The sequence below is a fragment of the Lynx canadensis genome, chromosome D2 (genome assembly GCF_007474595.2).
Source record: "Lynx canadensis isolate LIC74 chromosome D2, mLynCan4.pri.v2, whole genome shotgun sequence".
NCBI lineage: Eukaryota > Metazoa > Chordata > Mammalia > Carnivora > Felidae > Lynx > Lynx canadensis.
Genome location: NC_044313.2, coordinates 32,312,097 through 32,335,000, shown reverse-complemented (window position 1 = coordinate 32,335,000; position 22,904 = coordinate 32,312,097). Strand labels below are relative to the sequence as shown.

The window sequence follows — 22,904 nt, the reverse complement described above, 5'->3', positions numbered from 1 at the left end:
AAGGAAAAAAAAGCAAATTATTTATTGCTTTCCTGTATCCCTTCATTTTCTTACAGTTAATGTGTTACTTTTATAAGGAAAAATCACTTATAATTTCAAAAGACATACAAAGAATAAAGTTAACATTATGTACATATTTTTCTTTAAAAGGCAGTGAAACCTGATCTGGAAAGCTCTATGAGGAACAAAATGGAAGGTCAAAGGGAAATGTATCAATTAGATCTTAACATTGTGGGTTTGCAATTCAGCCATCATCCTCTCTTCAATCAAGAACAAGTGTTATGTGCTAGGCTGCTTCAACTTTATGAGTGTTTTCAGGACAGGCAGCAACAGAATTTACCTCAGCTGCTTTACGAGAAGGTGAGAATGGTTTTTATTCTATTTATAGAGTTGACCATTTAATATTGAAAGAGAAAACAAGTCATGCAGAGCAAGCTATCACAGAACCGAAATCAAGAGTCAGATGCTCAACAAACTGAGCCACCCAGGTGCCCCTAGTCCTGCCCTGTCTTAATTACTATATTTAATTGTTAAATTATAATGCAGTAGGACAAGTGACTCCTCATTTTTTCTAGGATGTTTTTGTATGCTCTTAAAGATTTGATCTTCCATGTGTTAGAATTAGCCTGTCAACTTCTATTTTTAAAATTCTATTACCGTATTTACTGTGATTGCATTATATTATTATATTAGTTTCAAAAGAAATTTTATCTTTATAAAAATTGTGTTTCCTTATCCAAGACTATCATATGTCTTCCTATTTGTTGAGATCTTCTCTGATTTCTTCCAGTAAACATTTATATTAATTGATTCTAGTCTTAGAGTTCCTACAAACTGTCCCTGTGACAGATTTCTCCTATGCATGTTTAAGGGTACAGTTTCCTCCAGTTTTATTTCTCTAAAGATATTCTCTATGGATATTTCTGCTTTATACTTTCCTCAGTATATCTTTTTCTTTTCATTTTATTTTTTCTTGTTTTCCTACGTTATACATTTATTTTTTATAGAGAGATATAGATATAAATGCAGTCATAAATATACATATATAGATATGGATGTGATGTTGGCAGTAGATATGGACAAAGACAGATAAACATATCTTTTCTGTAACCATGGAAGAACCCCGATGTAACTGTGGAAGATAAGGTAGATTCCTGTGCTCAATATGCCATCTTAATTGGTTGGCATTTTTTTTACATTAATTAATGAACTGATTAGAAGGTTCTAGGTATAATGTTTCTTTCTTTTTTAAATTCGTTTTGAGAGAGGCAGAGAGAGGGAGGGAGGAAAACGGAGAGAGGGAGAGAGAGAATCCCGGGCAGGCTGTGTGCTGTCAGCACAGAGCCTGATGCAGGGCTCAGTCCCATGAACTGTGAGATCATGACCTGAGCTGAAATCGAGTCAGATGCTCAACCTACTGAGCCACCCAGGTGCCCATAGGTATAATGTATTGAGGTTATTTTCAGTTCTGCCCCAAGGTACTTATATAAAATATATTTTGGAAGATAAGACAGTAATACACAAAAGGTTATACAGTTGTGCTTCTGCTGCACACACCTGGACCTTCAGAGAAATTGGAGTATTGGTGACAGTGGATGAAATGTACTAAAAAGCTCTTTTCTTTGTTGTAGCTGATAGCACTGAGAGACGCTACCAAATTAGCAAGTGAAAATTTGGAAATAAGTCAGCTAACCAAAAAATCTTTACAAGATTATTATTGGCAGATAAGGTAGGTTTTTGACTATTCATGTATTTCTCAAGCATTTATTAAGAAACTCCGTAGAGTATTGCACTTGCTATGGAAGATATAAAATAAGAAAAATACTAGGTCCTCACTCTTTAGACAACTACAGAAATGGTTCCAACCTTTCCTTAAGACCCAGTTTTGAAAAAAAAAAATTTTGTGTAAAAATATTTCATAGAAGTGTCACATGAAAGTAGTTGTAATTTACACATCCATTGATTTAAAAAAAACACATGCTAATTAAAAACCACCATGAGTTCACTAATATTTTTTGGAACATATTAGCCTCAAGTGTTTGTATATATTTGAGAATTAATCCATGTATATGTATGTACAAGATAATTAATTCAGCTAAAAACATTACTCAAAGAGCATATAGATTTAAGGATCCCTGTAAAAAAAAAAAAAAAACATGGTGTACAAGTTGGGAGCCATCAGCTTATAGAGTAGTTGGGAAGATAAGTTAGGAAAGTATGAAATAACTAAATAAAGTACGTCTCAAGGACACTCCAAAAGCAAGAAATCTCACTGGGAGGTACTTATTGTATAGAAAGTTCACTTATGCACAAAGATAAAATAAATGTCTATATAAGAGAGTGACTTGATAGTTAAAGAACTTCCCTCACTCCCTGCCCATTGACCTAACATGGTTCTACAAACTCTAGAAGCAACAGTCAATTTAAATAATTGGTTTCCTAGAATAATCTAGTTAAACACAAACAATGTTACCTGAGAAAGTTGATATATACCTTGCACAAGTCCTGGCACATAATGAGTTCTTGATAAACATTACTTGAATGAATGAATGAATGAATGAATAGAAGCCACCAGTATTTACAAAACCATAAACTGGTGTTATTTATAAGATTAACTAAACTTAAAGGCAAAGAACAGACATTGGCACAGAGCAAGTAAGCTTTAATGAAGAAAAGAGAAAAGTAGGCTTTAGATGGGATCTGATGGTGGTAGATAAGGGCCTACCACTATGCATGTGTGCACATGTGTGTGTGTGTGTGTGTCAGAGGGTCATTGAAGATATCATTGCTTTATCAAAGCAGATAAAAAGCAATGTAATAGATTTACATTCAGGAAAATTCTTAGAGTGGTGTTGAAATGCTGCAAAGAGTAGTTTGTGGACATTTGAAAAACAGTGTTTCCATTAGAAAAGATGTATTTAACCTTTTATGACTATCTAACCTTTTATGTGCCTGATACCCACAATGAGCTGGTACCCAGGATAGAAAGCTGTAAGTCATTCATGAACCCCCTTCTTGCCTCTCCTCTCATCCCTCACCTCCAAACAGTAAACATTCCCACTGATTCTGCCTTATTTCAGGTGCTTATCTCATAGCCTGACTACTCAGTCTCCTAGAATACCTCTCTTTAAGCCATGCTCCGTATTGAAACCAAAGTGATTTTTCTAAATAAATAAGCCACAATTAGTGGTTTCCTATTACCTTCACAATAAAATTCAATAGCTTTAGTATAATCTGTAAGGCCCTATGTAACCGGACTCCTGCTTCCCTCTCAAGCTTCATGTTAGGGGCTTTCTGCTTTGGAATTTCATAGTTGAGTGCCCTAAATGGACTATGTTGTCTAATATCTAAGTATCCTTGTTTTAATGCCTCTTGTTTCTAGAAGGTTCTTTCATTGTTTTCTACCTGACACTTAGGCAACATATGCATTTTATTCAATTTCAAGTTTCTCAGGGAGGCTCTTACTTGCCCATTAGATTAGATTAAATTCTTTCTCTCTCTCTTTATTTTGTATATTCACATGGTATTTACATATTCCCCCTTTCATAATATTCATTATATTTGTAATTACTTGTTCTGCATTTTTCCCTGTTGGGATATTAGTTATCAGCACCCAAAATATTCCCTACCACATAATAGATATTTATTATGTGTTTGTTGATTTGAATTGAGTGTCACATACTCTTAAGTTTTCCCCTGCTATTGCCTTTTAGCTCTTATTTATGCCCACACTCTAGCTGTGTGGACTTCTGTTATAACACCTATAACATTTTATTGCATTGGTTAGTTTACATGTCTGTAAGCTTCTTGAACCCAGAGAGTATATCTGTTTATCTTTGTATCCCTCTTAGTAAGCATTCAGTGAATATTTGCTGAATGAATAAATGGCAATGGGCTTCTATTTCTGGTAGGCTAGATTTCATGAATGGCCCTTTTAATGAAAACAACTAAAAATGTCTGATAAAATTTGAATGTTATCTTTATAAACGTATTCCCAAAATGGCAAAAAGTAAGGAATCTGCAAAAGCCAAAAACAAACTGAAAGGAAAACTCATAAAAATTAGAGAGGGGTAAAGCCAGCTTTTATGCTGAGGATATTTGTTAAATATTAGTAACCTTGAGCTATCATTCAGATGGCTTCAGGGAGTACCAAAAGTAGAAGATAAAGAAAGTGAAGGCCAACTTAATTGGAAAGTCTAGTAAGAGATCATTCTATAATGGGTGTTAAACCTCATGAAGGGGGAATATAAAGAGGATGACAAAAAAAATTTGTCTTGGACTTTGTCACTAGGCAGAAGGGGGAAAATGCTCCTTTGAAAATTCATAACCACAATCCAGCATTCATACAGATTTATAATCTGACTTCACAGTACTTATGTGATCTAACATATCAGATTTAGAACTGAATTTAAAATAGTCCCAGATTAGTAGTGACAGCAGACAATTGGCAAAGCCAATAAATATTCTTTCTGGAAGAGCACAAATTTAACCTTAGCTCAGAGATTTTCACAGATTTGGAATTCTAAGGAACATGAGCTTCCAGTAAAAAATGAATCAGGAAGTGGGGCGCCTGGGTGGCGCAGTCGGTTAAGCGACCGACTTCAGCCAGGTCACGATCTCGCGGTCTGTGAGTTCGAGCCCCGCGTCGGGCTCTGGGCTGATGGCTCAGAGCCTGGAGCCTGTTTCCGATTCTGTGTCTCCCTCTCTCTCTGCCCCTCCCCCGTTCATTCTCTGTCTCTCTCTGTCCCAAAAATAAATAAACGTTGAAAAAAAAATTTTTTAAAAAAATGAATCAGGAAGTATTGAGGAGCAATAAAGGTGGTAAATATGCAGGCAATTCTCAGTGAACAAGTGATGTAATGGTGTCTCATGGGTATAAAAATATAGAGAGTTCAAATGTATCACTTGTAGAATGGAGTAAAGAATGGAGGAGGATAAGAGTAATTAAAGATATTTGCATTGTTCAGAAGGAGAGTAAGGGTAAAGCTTAATATTAGACTTTGATAAATCAAGGGCTCAGATTTTAACTTACAACATCTAAAAGAAAATACAGCTCAAGTCAATAGGAGAGGAAAATGAGACAATAAAGAAATATTCAAACAATGGGGCGCCTGGGTGGCGCAGTCTGTTAAGCGTCCGACTTCAGCCAGGTCACAATCTCGCGGTCCGTGAGTTTGAGCCCCGCGTCGGGCTCTGGCCTGATGGCTCAGAGCCTGGAGCCTGTTTCCGATTCTGTGTCTCCCTCTCTCTCTGCCCCTCCCCCGTTCATGCTGTCTCTCTCTGTCCCAAAAATAAATAAACGTTGAAAAAAAAAATTTAAAAAAAAGAAATATTCAAACAATCCAAAAGAAGACAAGAAAAGAGAGAAAAAGGAACATAGAAACATATGAGACAAGTAGAAAACATAAAAGAAAATGGAGTTAAACCTAAATATATCTAAATGAGCTAAGTGCTCCATTTTTGTCTAGGTTGGTAGACTGGATTAGAATTTAGAAAACAAAATCCATATGGAACAACCTAAGTGTCTGTCAATAGATGAATAAAGATATGGTGTACACACACACACACACACACACACACGCATAGACACATACACACATATACCACAGAATATTACCGAACCATAAAAAAGAATGAGATCTTACCATTTGTGACAACATGGACCTAAAGGGTATTATGCTAAGTGAAGTAAGTAAGACAGAGAAAGACAAATACCATGATTTCATTTATATGTGGAATCTGAAAACAAAACAAATGAACAAAAAGCAGAAACAGACCCATAAGTACAGACAACAAACTGGTGGTTGCCAGAGAGGAAGGAGGTAGGGGATGGACAAGACGGGTGAAGGGGAGTGGGAGGTACAAGCTTCCAGTTATGGAATGAATAAGTCACAGGGATGAAAGGTACAGCATGGAAAATACAGTACTAGTGTATTGTACTAGTGTTGTAAGGTGACTTATGTTAGACAAATTTGTGGTGAGTATAGTATAACTTGTAGAATTGTTGAATCATTATGTTGTACACTTGAAACTTGCGTGTCAACTAAATTTCAATAAATTTTTTTAAAAGGAGGAAAACCAAAACTAAAATCTAATTGTATATTATTTATAAGAGACTTATCTAGATCATAAAGATATAAAAAGTTAGGGAATAGAAATAATGGGAAAAAATACCATACAAACACTAACAAAATAAAGCCAGCATAGCTATATTAATATAAGGTAAAATAGATGTTTAAGGCAAAAAGTTTTACTAGGTATAATGAAGGGTACATCAAAATAATGCAGTTTAATTAAGATGTATTTATATATATGCATACACACATATACACATATATGCGTATAATAATATGGCTTCAAAATATATAAAGCAAAATTGATTAGAGGAGCACCTGGGTGACTCAGTTGGTTAAACATCCAACTTCACCTCAGGTCATGATCTCACGTTTTGTGAGTTCGAGCCCTGCGTTTGGCTCTGTGCTAACAGCTCAGAGCCTGCAGTCTGCTTTGGATTCTGTGTCTCCTCCTCTCTCTGCCCCTCCCATGTTCATGCTCTGTCTCTCTCTGTCTCTCAATAATAAACGTTAAAAAAAATTAAAAACAAAAACAAAACTTAATACAAAAACTCTTGCAACCCAATTTAACGCATGAACATAGTTACAAACATGCTAAACAGAATTCTGTCCATTAATACAGTGAAGTTGTTGGGACCATTCCAGGAATGCAAGGGTGGGTGACTTAACATTAGAAAGTCAGTGTAATTTGTCATACTAATAGTGTGTTTGCAAAGTCATAAAACAGAAGAGGCATCTTTAAAAACTGTAGATTACCAATATCCAAATCATATGATCACTACCCCATCCAGCAAAGTACCTCTAAATTTGAAGCAATAGTTTCAATTGTTGATCTGGAAAAAAAGTATAATAAATACACTGCAGAATGACCAGAACATCTGGAAAAGTCTGGCTTTTAGCAGGGCACTTTTGAATAGTGAAAAATCTTCCAGTCGTAAAGGAATTAATCTCTTAAGTGGAATTTCTATAGCTATATCAAGACGTGGGTAAAATGCAAAAAAATCATAAGGTGGGGGTATCCAGAACAATTCGTCAGTACATTCTTCCAGGCCATTTTTAATGATTTCTATTAATGACCAACATATTTTTGATCTACCATTATTGTTGTAGTAATACAAAACAGCTTTATGATTTAGAAAGAGGAAAAGACTTCTCCCTATTACACAGTATATCACGGACTTGGAAACAAATAAAATCCCTCCGACAACAGCAAGGGTTTACAAGCACCCCAGTAAAGTTACAGTTTCAAAGGTGAGTGGCTACTCTGTTTGTTCTTATAAGTCTCCTGAGGAACCGCCCATGAATAACTGGACATTTACAGTAACTGGGAGAAAATCCAGAAGCTAGACATCTACTTGATGTCATCAACAAAGGACTTGTATTTTGAATACTTGAACAATCCTTAAAACTTAATGAGACAACTTGATTTCTTAAATGGGCAAAAGATTGGGGTGCCTGGGTGGCTCAGTTGATTAAGTCAGACTTCGGCTCAGGTCATGATCTCACGGTTTGTGGGTTCGAGCCCCGCGTCGGGCTCTGTGCTGACAGCTCAGAGCCTGGAGCCTGCTTCAGATTCTGTGTCTCCCTCTCTCTCTGCCCCTCCCTGCTACTCACACTCTGTCTCTGTCTCTGTCTCTCTCTCTCTCAAAAATAAATACACATTATTAAAAAAATTAAAATGGGTGAAAGATTTGAACAGACACTTCACTAAAGAAGGCACATGGATGGTAAATGGACACATGAAAAGATGCTCAGCATGGCATGGCATGTCAGTAAAGAAATGTAAATTAAAACCACAGTGGGATAACTATACACCATTTAGAATGGCTAAAATCCAAAACAAGACAAAATTAAAAAGGCAGTAACAAATATTGATGAAGATATTGAGCAGGAGGAAGTCTCATTCATTAATTGCTGATGAGAATGTAATTAGTGCAGCCATTTGAAAACAGTTTGGCAAAAAAAAAAAAAAAAAAGAAAGAAAACAGTTTGGCACTTTTCTTACAAAGCCTCACATAGACCCAGCAATCATACTCCTAGGTGAAATGTATAAGTCATAAAAACATGGTTAGTGGAGGAGATGGTTACAGTTCAAATCTGTATTTGCTAATCACTTAAGCTGTGTGTGAATACATTGAAATAACTAGTTCCCTCCCCACAACCCATGTCTTTTTCAAAACTAAGAAATTAGTGTAACTTCAGCCTATTAAGAAAGACATTTACTTTGTTGATTTTTTTTTTCCTGCTACAGTGGTTTTTAACGAAAGTGCTTCTTGTGGTTTTTCTTTTTTTTAATTTTTTTATAATGTTTGTTTATTTTTAAGAGAGAGAGAGACAGAGTGTGACAGGGGGAGGGGCAGAGAGGGAGACACAGAATCTGAAGCAGGCTCGAAGCTGTCAGCACAGAGCCCGACTCAGAGCTCAAACTCACGAACCACGAACCACGAGATCATGACCTAAACCATGAGATCATGACCTGACCTGAGCCTAAGTCAGAAGCTTAACCGACTGAGCCACCCAGGCGCCCCAGCTTCTGACAGTTTCTGAACCTAACCCAGCATGAAACTTTTTCGTAGAGTTCTGAATTCACGTAAACTTGCTGACTTGCCTCCATTCCTTTAAACCAGTCTGATATGCCCATGCATTATGAGCCCCTGGGCGGAAAAGGAGAGACAGAGGTGCCATAAGTTTGTTCAGAACAGCAGATCTAGACCAATACCGCCTGCTCACCACTCACTTTTACTCTCACTACTAATGTTCTTGGGGTGTACAATTATTTGTTGTAAGAGATTGGTCGTGTGTGTGTATATGTGTTAAGAACACCTCTAACAGATCTCACATTGTCCCATTATTTCTGCTTCAAATAATTATGTTTATTATCAATTAGGGTAAAAATGAATAAATGTGATGAGCAAAACCAAGAAGAACTGTTAGAAATGTCTGAGACTCAGAAGAAAACTGAAGGAAAAGCATTTAAGAATGGGGATAAATGGGAGGTATTTATATTTCAAAATAACATTCCACTCCTCTTTGCTGGTTATAACATTTAATTGTTTGGTAGAATAGGAAATCTTGGTATTTGTAACAGTTACCCAACAAAATGACAAACCTAAGAAATAAAAGTGTAATTTCAAGAATTCTTGTCTTAAGCAGTGAACTTACATTGTAAATTATATATTTATGTTTTGGTTTCTAGAGCCTCTCATACTTAGCTTCAGAACTTGAAGAAACAGACATTGAAAGAATAAGACCAATTACCTTGATCCCACAACTTTCTTTCACTACAGAATTAACAAACTTATCCAAGTGTTCACTGTAAGCATTTTAAAGGATTATTTCTTCGTTATATATTGTCTGTTGTATTGTTTTAATAATAGTATTAGACTAATAGTATTAGAGTGAATACCAGATGCCAGACACTTTATTAAGGTTTTAAATACATTTGCACATTTAACTGCAACCATATCTCTGTGGTATTATCCCCATCGTAGATTTGGGGGAATTTATGCTTATGAAGGGCAAGTTGCCCAGGGTCACCTAATTCATGACTCAGGTAGGACATAAACCAGTTTGGTTTGATGATTGTTTTTTGTTTTGCTATGGTACTAATTTTTGTTCAGGTATAGATAGCCACTGCAGAAAATAAGAGTATGTGGTTGCCCACCTCTTGCTTCCATAAGTATTCTGTATCTGGAGGAAAATTTTCTGCTTTATACAAACTTCTTTCCTTTCCAGTTGTGGTTTTTTTCCTTGAGCTGTGTTTTCTCCCTATTCCTAGGACATTCATGCAAAAACAGATCTCATACAGATTCCCATTTCTCCCATCTCTGAGCCCATGGACCTCATCTCCTTTAAAGGAGATGGATATGGCATCTTGGGACATTGAACTAGGTCCAACTTTTCAACATCTCTGCCCCATGGGACACTTTGTACCAATTCATCTTTGAGTATTGTGTGAATGTGCATCATTTAATACAGCGTTGGAGGGTAGTAAATGCCCGATAAATAATTATACTTATGAAATGAATGGATGGATGATTACATTTGAAATGAACATAAAGAGTAGCAGACACAAAGGCACAATTACCACTACCCTCTTTCGGACTAGCAGAGTGCAGCAGTGAAGCAATGCTTTATTTGTTCTGCACCTACTTCCAAAGAGGGCCTGAGATAATTATTATGTAAGACAGGCATACAAAAGGACCATCTAAATGAGGATGAGAGAACAAGAGCCACAAAATAGAAGTTAGAAGTAAAGAGTGGGAAGAGAAGGAAGAAGATATATGTGCTGGAAAACCTAGGCTAAAACTTAGTGGAAATCAAGGCAAAAGGAAATGGGACATGTTCTGTCTTTTCAAAGCCAATGCTATTATGGGGCACTGCTGTCATTATTCCCTTAAAATGTCCAGTTGAATAAGGATTGATTCTCTAGAAAAGAAGAATATACCGGTGTCAGAGATAGAGATGAAAGGAATACAAGGATTAAAGAAGAATTATAAAGAGTTTATAGGTGACAAAAAAGGCAAGATTTCCCAAAGATAAATATAATCCTGAATTAATGGATTTTCATAATCAGTTCATGAGCTCATTGTTAAAACTACTTTCAGAGGGCAACATTAAAAAGTAATTTGTAAAAAGGAAAAAGTAATTGGTAAGATGCTTAGAAGAGGCCAACAGGGAGATAAGAAAAATAAGTAATCTTTTGTCTCCTGAACCTCTGAAAAGGTTACAGAGAACATGGGCAGATATGGAGGCCGGGAGATGCTGGGCCCCTAGGACGATTACGGTGGAGAACAGAAGGGCATGTTATGTTTCATCCCAGAGCTTATCTTCCAACCAGTCTTCTCCCTTCTGAAAAAGAGAAGCCCTAAACATCATTAGGTCAGTTGCCTTGCAGCTGAGAAGATAATTCAATAAATGTTGGTTGAATGAACAAATGAATGAGTGGCCGCAAGACTCTCTTTAGGAGTTTCATATCACTTAAGGGATCAGTTTGATTTCCCAGCAAGTGTTTCATAGAAGCCCCACGGAATCTGGCTTGCCTCTCTGGTCTTTGGGCTTAGAGAAAGAACGTCCTAGAGAAAAAGGAGTGTGCAGCCTAAAGCCTAAAGGGGTTTATAAAGACCTTTAAGAGGACATAGTAACTCTGTTGACTTAGAGCCACCTCACTGAGGTTATTGAAAACATGGTGTATTTCTTTTAAAAGTGTGTCTTTCTTCTAGAAGTTAGAAAATATTTTTGAGTTTTTAGTTCAAGCTCCTCCCCCCATTCCTAAGTCCCTCAGTTTTCTCCTCTTAGAAGACTAAGTTACAGTTTAGTAAAATAAATAACAGAGTGATATATAGTACCTTGACTTTACTTCTTTCTTTATTTTTAAGTAAATATCTTTAAAAAAATATTTGAGTAGGAGAGGCTATTATCCACACATAGGCAATCATTATTTGGCTCAAAGATAGCATTAAATGGTTTCCAAAAAGGTCGTACTTTAACATGCTTAGGTACATTTTGAAAAGAACAATATTTTGTACCTGTCTTGCTTTTCAAGGATCCTTTAAATATTTATTTAATTTTTAGGCATGAACAAAAGAGGAGAGCCAAAATTCAGAAGCTTAAATATTTTATTAAAATATTATCCAACGATAAACAAGTTTCTTGCACTTCCGTATCTCCCCTACAGTTTGATTTTAAAGTCATGTTTCAGCAAATTTTCAATATTCAGATAATATGTTGGCCAGAAACAATTTGCTTGGAGGTATGCCATTGTCATTTACTTCTGTATCTTATTTTATGTCATACATACTTTTATATTTCTTGGTAGCTACTGTTATATGTGACAAGTAATTTCTGTTCAGAGATGATCGATCTGTATGGGTAGGCAAGTCATTTATAAATAATGTATTTGTAATTCAGCAATAGTCTTTTATACTACAAGTATAAATTATTTGATTTGTGGTTGTTCTAAATATTTCCATTCTCTCCTGCTGAAATTCCTACCAACCCTAGATGTGCAGCATTACTATTCACTTGCTAGCAAGGTGTAAGGCAATTATTTAAACTAAAATGAGTAACATAGCTTTTGTAAGTGCTGTTTGATTTCTCCAAATAGTCCCAACCCTGACTTGGTGATTTCAGTCTTTTGCTGAATTTGTAAGTATGTATGTATGTATGTATGTATGTTATTTATTTGTCTGTTTGTTTATGTTTTGGATCCCTTTAAGAAGCTGATGAAAGAACATACATATAACAGACTCCTAATTGCTGTCCAAAGGCCCCATCATCAGAACCCCTGCACTAAAGGAAGAAGAAAATAGGACAATGGAGAAAAATTAAAGACAGTAAAGGAGTCTAGATAGGAAGTCTTGGCTATTATGGGGGTTAAACTTGCAACTAGACTTGAAAGGAAAGTTAGGAGGGAATAAAGATTTGTGTATATGAGCATGGGCTGAGGTTTGAGGAGTGAGGAAAGAATTATAATTATAAATGTAAATCAGAGGTATGTTTACAATACCTAAAATAATTTTTTCTATCTCTGCTCAGAGGCTACCTTCATTTTGTTTATCTAAACTTTACAAGTTTCTATCATCTTAAAATGCACCTCTGTTGAAATTCCTATTTTAAAAATATGCTAAGATATATACTGACTATACTTCCCTGTTGTACTTAAAATAAATTGTGATACAATAATCTAACCACTTGAAGTTTAAAACTTGCCCCCACCCAAGTAGACAAATGTGTATTTTGAGTCCTTCATCATCATACTACCACTTAGAACATGATCTTAACAAACTAAGAGGCAGGGAAGGAAGGGAATCTAGCTAGGAATAAAGTGCACCATGCACTACTGCAAAAATTGCAAAATAAATCTATTTATTTAGATAGCCTAACAGATGCTAACCTACATTTTGAATTTAGGAACTCCTTGCCGTTCCTCTTTATTCCTTTCTCACCTTAGTCAAACTGAACTGCTTGGTTTTTTCCCCATACATCCTTGCCATTTTCTACCTCTGAGCTTCTGAACATTCTAGTTCTTCTACTCACAAGGCCCATTTTCATTCTTGACACTCCATCCCAGCCACGCAGTGGTCCAGAGAGCTGCCATCAGGGGACAAGGCTCTACCAGGAGACTTCACAGAGGTGGAACTCTCTACCTTTACAGTTACTACCCAGGATCTGGTCTCCAGCCCTGCAGTCTCAGAACCTGAATTTGACAGTCCCGTGAGAATACGTCTATATCCCCTAAACAAAACACAAGACTGATGTGTAAAATCAAAATGCCAATTTTACATTTGAATATAGTTATCAGTGCATCACCTCTCTTCAGGTAGCCAATTTACTGAGTTCCAATAAGAAATTTCTCTCATAGACCTGAATCCTATAAGTCCATTAACTACACCCCTATAAACTTTTCTACATTAGGGATGCCTTTGTCAAGGAACTAGTGTGCTGACTTATATTCACTCTTACAAGGACAGTGCTAAGATGACCGGAAAAAACATTTGCCTCTTTGACTCTCCTTTTTCTCTACTTTTCTGGTTAACCACCCATCCTTTTGATTGACACGTTCTTATCTTTCAGGAAGCATTTTCTCCCTCCTTGATTTCCTTCTTCTTTGAGCACCTATCACTGTTTCCCCAAACACTGACAACACAGTATAAGTCAAAATACAATTTTTCTAAGAAACCCATTAGGTTTGTAGTTATGGCAGTGATGGGATTGTAGTATAGAACAGCACGCAGAATCAGAAGTCCCGGGTTTAGTATGGAACTGTCTACTCAGCACCTCCCTACTCCTTCTTCTGGGACTCTTTCTCCCTCCCGTACCTCCTATAGCTTATTTAACTTGTCCTTGGACTCCATGAACCAATGGATCTCCCCTTTTGTTGAGCAATTCAACCTGGGTTTCTATCATTTATAATAAAAACTAATGTAGTTTCATATAGAGACTCAGTTTCTTCATTTATAAAATTGGAAGAATAATGCCTATTTCCTATAATTTTTATGAGGTTTAAATGAGATAAAGAACTTTAAAAGTGCTATCCAAAAGCAAGTTATTCAGATATTGTGTTATATGTACCCATATGCTCAGAACTATATTTGTAATCCTTTTATTCAATTCATTTTCTTTGAAACCACTAAAAGGAATTGTATTTTTAAGGACATATGATTATTTCCTTTTCTTATAATCATGTGGATGAAATGCTATACCTATTTTATATTCTAGTATTTTTAAAAAAGAATAAAAATGTGTTAGTGAAGATTCTTATTTTAGCTTTTAGCTTTTTTTTTTTTTATTTATTTACTTATTTATTTGGTACTTCCAGTGAGCTATCAACTGTTTCTTTTATATTTAGGTTTATGAAGTAAGTCAAAGGACAAGCTTACTGGCAAAACTGTATTTACCTTTACCTAACAGCACAGAGGTGAAAAGCAAAACTGTTTTGGAATATGTAGAGTTTAGCTCTGATGAGCTGGTCACACCTGCATATGGAGAAGTAGGAAGCAGTAAGTGTATTTAAAACGTCCCCTCCCCCACCTCTATTCTCTTTTTGAACTCCGTATCCCACACGACCCTGGATCATTTATGTGAGTAAAGAATGCTATGTTTACGGAATCAGGTTTGAAGTGTATTAAACTCTCCTTTCAGATGTTAAACCAAGATTTTTTACACTTTGTCTTGAATCATCAGATCTTTGGGAAATCTAAAATTGGGAATCAGCACCTGTGCTTTTCCTAAATTATCTGAAACAGGAGCACGGTGCTCTGTGGAACAGGAGTCTGATCCTGAGTGGAGAGACTGCTCTGCTTCTACCTCTCCTTCTGTGAAGCCTAAAGAAGCTCCAGGACATGTTGATTTGTCTTTGAACTGAATAGGGAAGGGAGAGAGAAGGAAGGAGAGAAAGAGAGAAAAGGAGAGAAGGGATGTATTGTTAAGCCCCCTGGAGACTGAGAAAGAAAATGGGTAGAGGGAGAAGACTCGGGAATGTAGGGAAAAAGGACGGAGTAGTAGCTGGTTTGGTGCTTGACCTGCTGCCAGTGTCCTTTCCTTCTGGAAGCCACTTCCAGAAAGTATGGTTAAGAAAAGTTCTGGTTGTAAGGAGAAGGCAGTAGAGACGTTCATCCCTAGGTTTTCCTCTCTCTTTTGTAGTCTGTTTGAAGTCGTCTGCCTTGAGGTACCTTAGATGGGAAATGAGGGAGAGCTCTAAAATTAGAGCCTGGGGTCACCACAGAACAGCCTTGGGTTCCACAGGTAAAAGTCAGGGGAAAACATCTACAATGTGTTAAACTCTGTGCTTTATTTAAATTGCATGTTTTTAATGCTTTTTATATACAGATGTGCCTTTTATTCTTGAGGGAAATGCAACTGAAGAACTTTGTCTTTTGACATCAGGAAAACTTAGCTACTGTCTATCATGGGCTTTAGACGAAAATGGTATTCCTCTGACACCCAAGTCGCAGTCCTTAAGATCTGCTTACTGCAGGTAATAAACTTATTTTATTTTATTTTATTTTATTTTATTTTATTTTATTTATTTTTTAATTATTATTTTTTAATATGTAATTTATTGTCAAATTGGTTTCCATACAACACCCAGTGCTCCTCCCAACAGGTGCCCTCCTCAATGCCCATCACCCGCTTTCCCCTCTCCCCCACCCCCCATCAACCCTCAGTTTGCTGTCAGTATTTAAGAGTCTCTTATGGTTTGCCTCCTTCCCTCTCTGTAACTTTTTTTCTCCCCCTCCCCTCCCCCCTGGTTTTCTGTTAAGTTTCTCAGGATCCACATAGGAGTGAAAACATATGGTATCTGTCTTTCTCTGCCTGACTTACTTCACTTAGCATAACACTCTCCAGTTCCATCCACGTTGCTACAAATGGCCAGATTTCACTCTTTCTCATTGCCGAGTAGTATTCCATTGTATAAATAAACCACATCTTCTTTATCCATTTGTCAGTTGATGGACATTGAGGCTCTTTCCATAATTTGGCCGTTGTTGAAAGTGCTGCTATAAACATTGGGGTACAAGTGCCCCTATGCATTAGCACTCCTGTATCCCTTGGGTAAATTCCTAGCAGTGCTATTGCTGGGTCATAGGGTAGGTCTATTTTTAATTTTCTGAGGAACCTCCACACTGTTTTCCAGAGTGGCTGCACCAGTTTGCATTCCCACCAACAGTGCAAGAGGGCTCCCGTTTCTCCACATCCTCTCCAGCATCTATAGTCTCCTGATTTGTTCATTTTAGCCACTCTGACCAGTGTAAGGTGGTATCTCAGTGTGGTTTTGACTTGTATTTCCCTGATGAGGCGTGATATTGAGCATCTTTTCATGTGCCTGTTGGCCATCTGGATGTCTTCTTTAGAAAAGTGTCTATTCACGTCTTCTGCCCATTTATTCACTGGATTATTTGTTTTTCGGGTGTGGAGTTTGGTGAGTTCTTTATAGATTTTGGATACTAGCCCTTTATCTGATATGTCATTTGCAAATATCTTTTCCTATTCCATCGGTTGCCTTTTAGTTTTGTTAATTGTTTCCTTTGCAGTGAAGAAGCTTTTTATCTTGATGAGGTCCCAATAGTTCATTCTTGCTTTTAATTCCCTTGCCTTTGGAGATGTGTCAAGTAAGAAATTGCTGCGGCTGAGGTCAGAGAGGCTTTTTCCTGCTTTCTCCTCTAGGGTTTTGATGGTTTCCTGTCTCACATTCAGGTCCTTCATCCATTTTGAGTTTGTTTTTGTGAATGGTGTAAGAAAGTGGTCTAGTTTCATTCTTCTGCATGCAGGTAATAAACTTTTATGAAATAATACCAATCTTCAGCAAAGCATCACACAGAATCTATATCTGTAAAAGGGAAAAAAACTCTAGCAGTGGTAAGAGCAGGTCAGTTTATTTGGACTATTTATTTTTATTTGCATTTACATGTAAGTGACTGTATCTCTTTAATGCTTAGGTTAATAGCTACATGGATGATGACAGAAACGGTTCCATAGCTCTTGCAGGCAGGGGCCAAGTACTCCCAAGGATTTTATTTGTGAAGCTTTTATATCTCCCAAACATTTTGGATTATGAAAGAATCATTTATGCATTATCAGTTTGCTAGAAGAAAACTCCTAGAAATCTTATTCATGTCCCAGGACTTCTTTCTTTATTTTTTTTAAGTTTATTTATTTTGAGAGAGAGTGAGAGAGACAGAAAGAGTGAGCATGAGAGTGCAGGGTAGGGGCAGAGAGAGAGGGAGAGAGAGAATCCCAAGCAGGCCCCATGCTGTCAACACAGAGCCTAACATGGGGCTTGATACCTCGAACTATAAGATCATGACCTGGGCTGAAATCAAGAGCTGGACGCTTAACCAACTGAGCCAGCCAGACACCCCTATGTCCTAGGACTTCTTAGAGAAATTGGGATTGATTTCTAGATTATACCACAAAAAGGATTGCTAGAATTAAGTACAGTAAAATTCTGTAAAAATGATAATACTGGTTTATATGTTTGCTACATTTAAATAAAATAGTAAATGTAAGGGGCAAGTGGTTTCCATCATTTAAAAATTAATGAATGATGATAACAAAAAGATGGTCTTTCCCCTCCCCATCAAAACATATATTTGTTATTATTTTTTAATAGTATGGAATTTTTATGTGTTTTTTTAAGTTTATGTATTTATTTTGAGAGAGAGAGAGCACACACAAGCAGGAGAGAGGCAGAGAGACAGGGAGAAAGAGAGAATCCCAAGCAGGCTCTGTGCTGTCAGTGCAGAGCCTGACGCAGGGCTCAGATTCACGAACTATAGATCATGACCTGAGCTGAAATCAAGAGTTGGTCGCTCAACCAACTGAACCACCCAGGCACCTCTAAACACATATTTTTAAAGGACGTAGTTATATATCCAACTATATGACATTATGGAAAAGTCAGAACTGTGGAGACAAAAAAATATCAGTGGTTGCCAGGCATTAGGAGGAGGCAGGGATGAATAGGCAGGACACACAGGATTTTTAGGGCAGTGAAACTACTATCTATATGATATTATCATTGTAGATACCTGTCATTACATGTTTGTCAAAACCTATGGAATGGAATGTATAACACCAAAAATAAACCGTAATGTAAACTGTGGATTTGGAGTGATAATGATGTGTCAACCATTGACTGTAACAAATGCAAGTCTTTTATTGTGATGAATGTACTAAATTACACATTGTTAAAGGATGTTGATAGTAGAGGAGGTGGCATTTTTTGGGGGGTGGGAGCGGGGGTAGGAGATACATGGAAACTGTGTACTTTCTGATCAGTCTTGCTCTGAACCTAAAACTCTAAAGAGTCTATTTTTAAAATAAAATAATTTTTAAAATGTAAAACATTGCTATAAATAACTTGGGTTAAACAGGAAATCAAGACTGAAATTAGAGACTATTTTAAAAATAACAATGAGATCACTGTGTATAAAACCAGTGAGATATGGCCAGAGTGACAGTAAGAGTTCAAAAATGCTTTCCTTGGCAATAGTTTTAGAGAAAAAAAACAAAGTGTCAGTAGCACTCAGCAATTGATATTGAGGAAACTGAGGTCAAGAAGTTTTAAGAAGAGGCTGAAAATAAGAGAGACAATAGAATCAAAGTATAGGTTTCTTGAAAGTTGGGGCAATCTTTATCTTCCTAGAACAAATGATGAAATCCATAGAGAAAGAGCCAGAATGTACTAGAAAGAGTATGCGATCCTTCACAGAAAGAAGATGTTGAACCAGAATGCAAGTGAATAGCTATGGCTCCAGAGAAGAGGAAATAACTCTTCAAATCAGAGGAGACAGAAATAACTATGTAGACAGAAACAAAATTTTAATGATGTCCTTGTTTTGCTGAGTACACAAGGTCATCTCCTTAGAGACCTGAGTAAGGGCATTTTAGAGAAAAATGGAAAATTAATAAAGGTAATTCATTTGGAGCTAGTGAGTAACCTTTCAATACTCTGAACCATTATTTGTTTTTATTTCTTAGTTTTTCCCTAGCATAGTCCCCACTGCAGCTATTTCCAATCTTTGCCTCATCATACTATTCCTTGCTTTTTTTCTTGGAGTCAAATGTTTGTTCTCCTTACTCTGAAGCTTTTATACAGGTAATTTGGAACTTTGTCTCCTTTAGGATCCTGATGATGTATTTCTATCCCTTTTTCTTACATTATCTTTAACTATTCCATTTCCCTAAGCTGTTAGTCTTTGGTATCCAAGAAGCCTTCTTTGTTTTAAAACAAAGAAAAACCCAGGCATTTGATTAAACTCTGAAGACCTGTCTTGACCATTTTTCCTGTCCAAGTCCTCATTTGTGTGGTCTACTCATCTTTGTACTTTGCCTCCACTTTTTATTCACACATTCCCTCTCTAACTTAACCAATTTATTCCTGAATGCTACCAGTGACCTTCTGGCCATATTCACTGGCCTGTCCATATCATTTCGCTTCTGGAAGCTTTTTCTCTGATGGCATCTGTGATGCTGCAGGTGGCAGTTCCTTTACTTGGGAACTCAAGTTTACAAAAGATTGAAAGCAGGTCTGTGAAAGATCAGGACAGATGACAGATTTCAACAGGAAGTGAATTGCAAGAGAAGGTTTCAAAGTCCAGAGTGCTCTCTAAAGTAGTTAACTTGAAGTAAAACTTTATAGCTGGGGCCTCTGTGATCAGCGTGATTGGTTCCAGAACTCTCCTCTACAGTTGTGGGTGCTCAAGGACTGGTGCTGAGAAGGCGTTCCAGAAACCTAGGATGGGTGCTCCAAAAAGCAAGGCTGACTTGTGAGAGTCAGAGCGTGGAACCAAAGGAGATCCAAAATAAAGGCTTCATTTATTCTCTGATTTACTCATTCATTCATTCATTCATCAATGAGCTGGAGATGAAGCAGTGAATGAAAAGAAAATCTTGGCATGTTTTAATACCACACTGAGCACATCTCTCTAATCTCAGTGATTGTTGTCTAGAGTTTTGGTTTAACACATTTTTAAAATATGAAACAGTTTTTCTTATGCTCATTAGTTAATTTACTTTTCTGACATGATTGACTTTTGTATTTGCACCTGTTTATCTTTCACACTTTCATTCTACATTTACTTTTCTTACTGAAAATTTGCTCCTTTAATGATTCTTCCACTCACTTTCTGTGGCTAGCAAATTTGTTTAGTTATTGTATATATTTATTTAGTCCTCCTACTTCTTTGAGAGAGAGAGAGAGCAGGGGAGAGGGCAGAGGGAGAATCTTTTTTTTTTTTTTAATATATGAAATTTATTGTCAAATTGGTTTCCATACAACACCCAGTGCTCATCCCAAAAGGTGCCCTCCTCAATACCCATCACCCACCCTCTCCTCCCTCCCACCCCCCGCAGAGGGAGAATCTTAAGCAGGCTCCCTGCTCAGTGCAAAGCCCAGTGCAGGGCTAAGTCTCATGACCGTGAGATCATGACCCAAGCCAAAATCAAGAGTCTAACACTTAACTAACGGAGCCACCCAGGTGCCCCCTTTGTCCTCATTCTTGAATAATAGTTCGGGTGTAAAATCTGAGGTTGATTTTTATTTTATTTTCCATTGACACTTTGAAGCTAGAATTGCATAATTTTCTGGGATTTATTACTCCTGTTTAAAAGTCTGCCGTGTTGGTGTTTTGTAGACAGTCTGTCTTTTCTCCCTTAATAACTTTACCTTTTTTTTAATTTTTTTATTTTTATTTTTTGGCTTAATTCATAGAGACAAAAGCCAGCAGTTGAACGGAGGGAGGAATGGGGAGTTGTTGAGTTGCTGTTTAACAGAGTTTCTGTTTGGAATGATAAAAGTTCTGGAACGAGATAGTGACGGTGGTTGTACAACACTGTGAATATACTTAATGCCACTGAATTGTGTTACTTGCTTGGCATTTGGTTGTGGAGAAGGAAATACAGGTGACAGGGATTTTGCCGTAGCCCACAGCTGAACACCTATGAAGTAACGGGAAGAATCACTGTAGCAAAGGTAGGAGATGTTCTGAGGTCTTTATTACTGTCCATGAGGCAGAAATCGTGGGTAAGTTTCTCTCCTTAATCTATAACATGTAAGCTTTGCCTCCGGCTTTGTGACCTAGGCTAGGGCTCTTCCTAGGAGAAGGAAAATTTCCTGTGAGAAGGAAAGTTTCTTACATGATAACGTCAGGGGTATTAGGCCCTAGAGATCTCTTGTGACAAAGATATCAAAACAGTTCGAATACAAGGACAGAAATAGGAATTAAAGAAAGGAAGAATACTCATACTTCACCTATTTGTAATTGTGTTTACATCCTATCAAACCAGGCATTGGCTTAGTTAGCAATAGCTTCTAAAGATTCATCAGAGAAATATGAATAGAAGCTGATGGAAAGTAGACAATATAAGATAGTGTCCCTGTTTGGATTAAGACATTATTTAATCTGAGTTAGAACTGTATTTCTGGACTCCCAGTTTATGGACTGGAGCGTTTCTTGAGTTACTTTATGGAAAGGATCTTAGAGATTTTCTGGTACAAATCCCTCTAATTACACATGATGAGGCAAATTATCCATGAAGAGAGAGATGAAATAACGGATAATTGATGGCTCCAAAGAAATCCTTACTGTTTGGGGTTGAATTTCTTTTGCACTTAGCCTATAGCTGAGGCCACCAAGAATGAATTATGAGTCTAGATTCCTATAGCTCTCCAACTTCTCCAGATGGCCTCATATGAGCAAAGATAGTCTTCTGGCAGAATATGTCCCAGTATTACTCTATATTATGTTTCAATTGTAAAGATAGAGCCTAAAGATTCTTTTTATATTGTGGACTTTATTAATTTTGCTAAAGCTAACATCTTGATTAAATTTCAATATTGTGCGTCCTATAGGAAGAAAATATTTAACAAGTTACTTTCCTCAGGGTTTACAAAGTACATTCAGTAAGCACTATTCACTTGGGCATCTACTGTGTTTTAGCTACTACACAGGGTGGAGATGGCAAAGATGGATATTTATAGCCGTTACTGTTAAGAAGCTTATTGTCTCTTAAGGAAGGTGGTAGACACATTGATCAACAAGCTATGATACAAGTTAGAATGTGCGAAGAACCAGGAGAGATATCACACCCAAATCTTCTGTTTTATCCTTAAATGCAGGGGAAGGATAGCTTTCATCTTTAACTACCTGGAATGGGTAGGTTTTACCCAGCATAACAGACACACAACCTGCATATAGTATGCAAAGTCACCAAATACTTTTCTCTATGTTAGTGTGTTAAGGAATGTAGACGCAAGAGGCGTTCCTGGAATTCCATGGCTCATTAATGCACGGAAGCTTTTTGAATGGGCAAACGAAGTAAAAATTGATCCAAATAATCCAGAATATTCTGATTTAATGGAATTTGTCATGGTAAGTTATAGCAAATATCAATACTACAAATATATTCTATTTTGTAAGCTCTCCTCCCTCATACTTCAAAGTTTGCTGTATATTTTTCTAGGCACCACGAGGCATGTAAAGATAATTCTGGGGACATATAACTTTCAACCAGTTTACAGTACTGTAAAGGCGATTAGAAACTTAGCGACTGAAATAATTGCTAGTGGAGACCTGATGGTTGGTACTCTGCCCTTCCTTAGCAGCCTGCAGTACACCCTACAGGCTAACCTTCAAGCTAACATCTCTTATGTAACTACTGAGGACCAGTGGTATTATAGATGCCAGAGGTATAAAGATGATTTATAGACACATTCTTTCCCTCAAAGTCTCCATTATCTGTTCACTTCTCTTTCTTATAGCCATCTGAACTGCTCCGTGTGCCTCAAACATGCATTCTTCATACCTTTATGCATGTCATTCCCTC

General features: G+C 36.9%; 1 protein-coding gene across 1 annotated transcript in view; it reads left to right on the top strand.

Moving 5' to 3' along the window:
• The window catches only part of CC2D2B (coiled-coil and C2 domain containing 2B), a 98,977-nt gene that overhangs the window by 28,719 nt on the left and 47,354 nt on the right, over positions 1-22,904 (top strand). Inside the window, exons 8-16 of the mRNA XM_032595157.1 lie at positions 151-360; positions 1,632-1,729; positions 7,185-7,325; positions 8,962-9,070; positions 9,271-9,389; positions 11,649-11,826; positions 14,425-14,575; positions 15,405-15,552; positions 22,312-22,450. Coding sequence (XP_032451048.1) covers positions 151-360; positions 1,632-1,729; positions 7,185-7,325; positions 8,962-9,070; positions 9,271-9,389; positions 11,649-11,826; positions 14,425-14,575; positions 15,405-15,552; positions 22,312-22,450 — 1,293 coding nt within the window. The remainder of the gene's footprint in view (positions 1-150; positions 361-1,631; positions 1,730-7,184; positions 7,326-8,961; positions 9,071-9,270; positions 9,390-11,648; positions 11,827-14,424; positions 14,576-15,404; positions 15,553-22,311; positions 22,451-22,904) is intronic.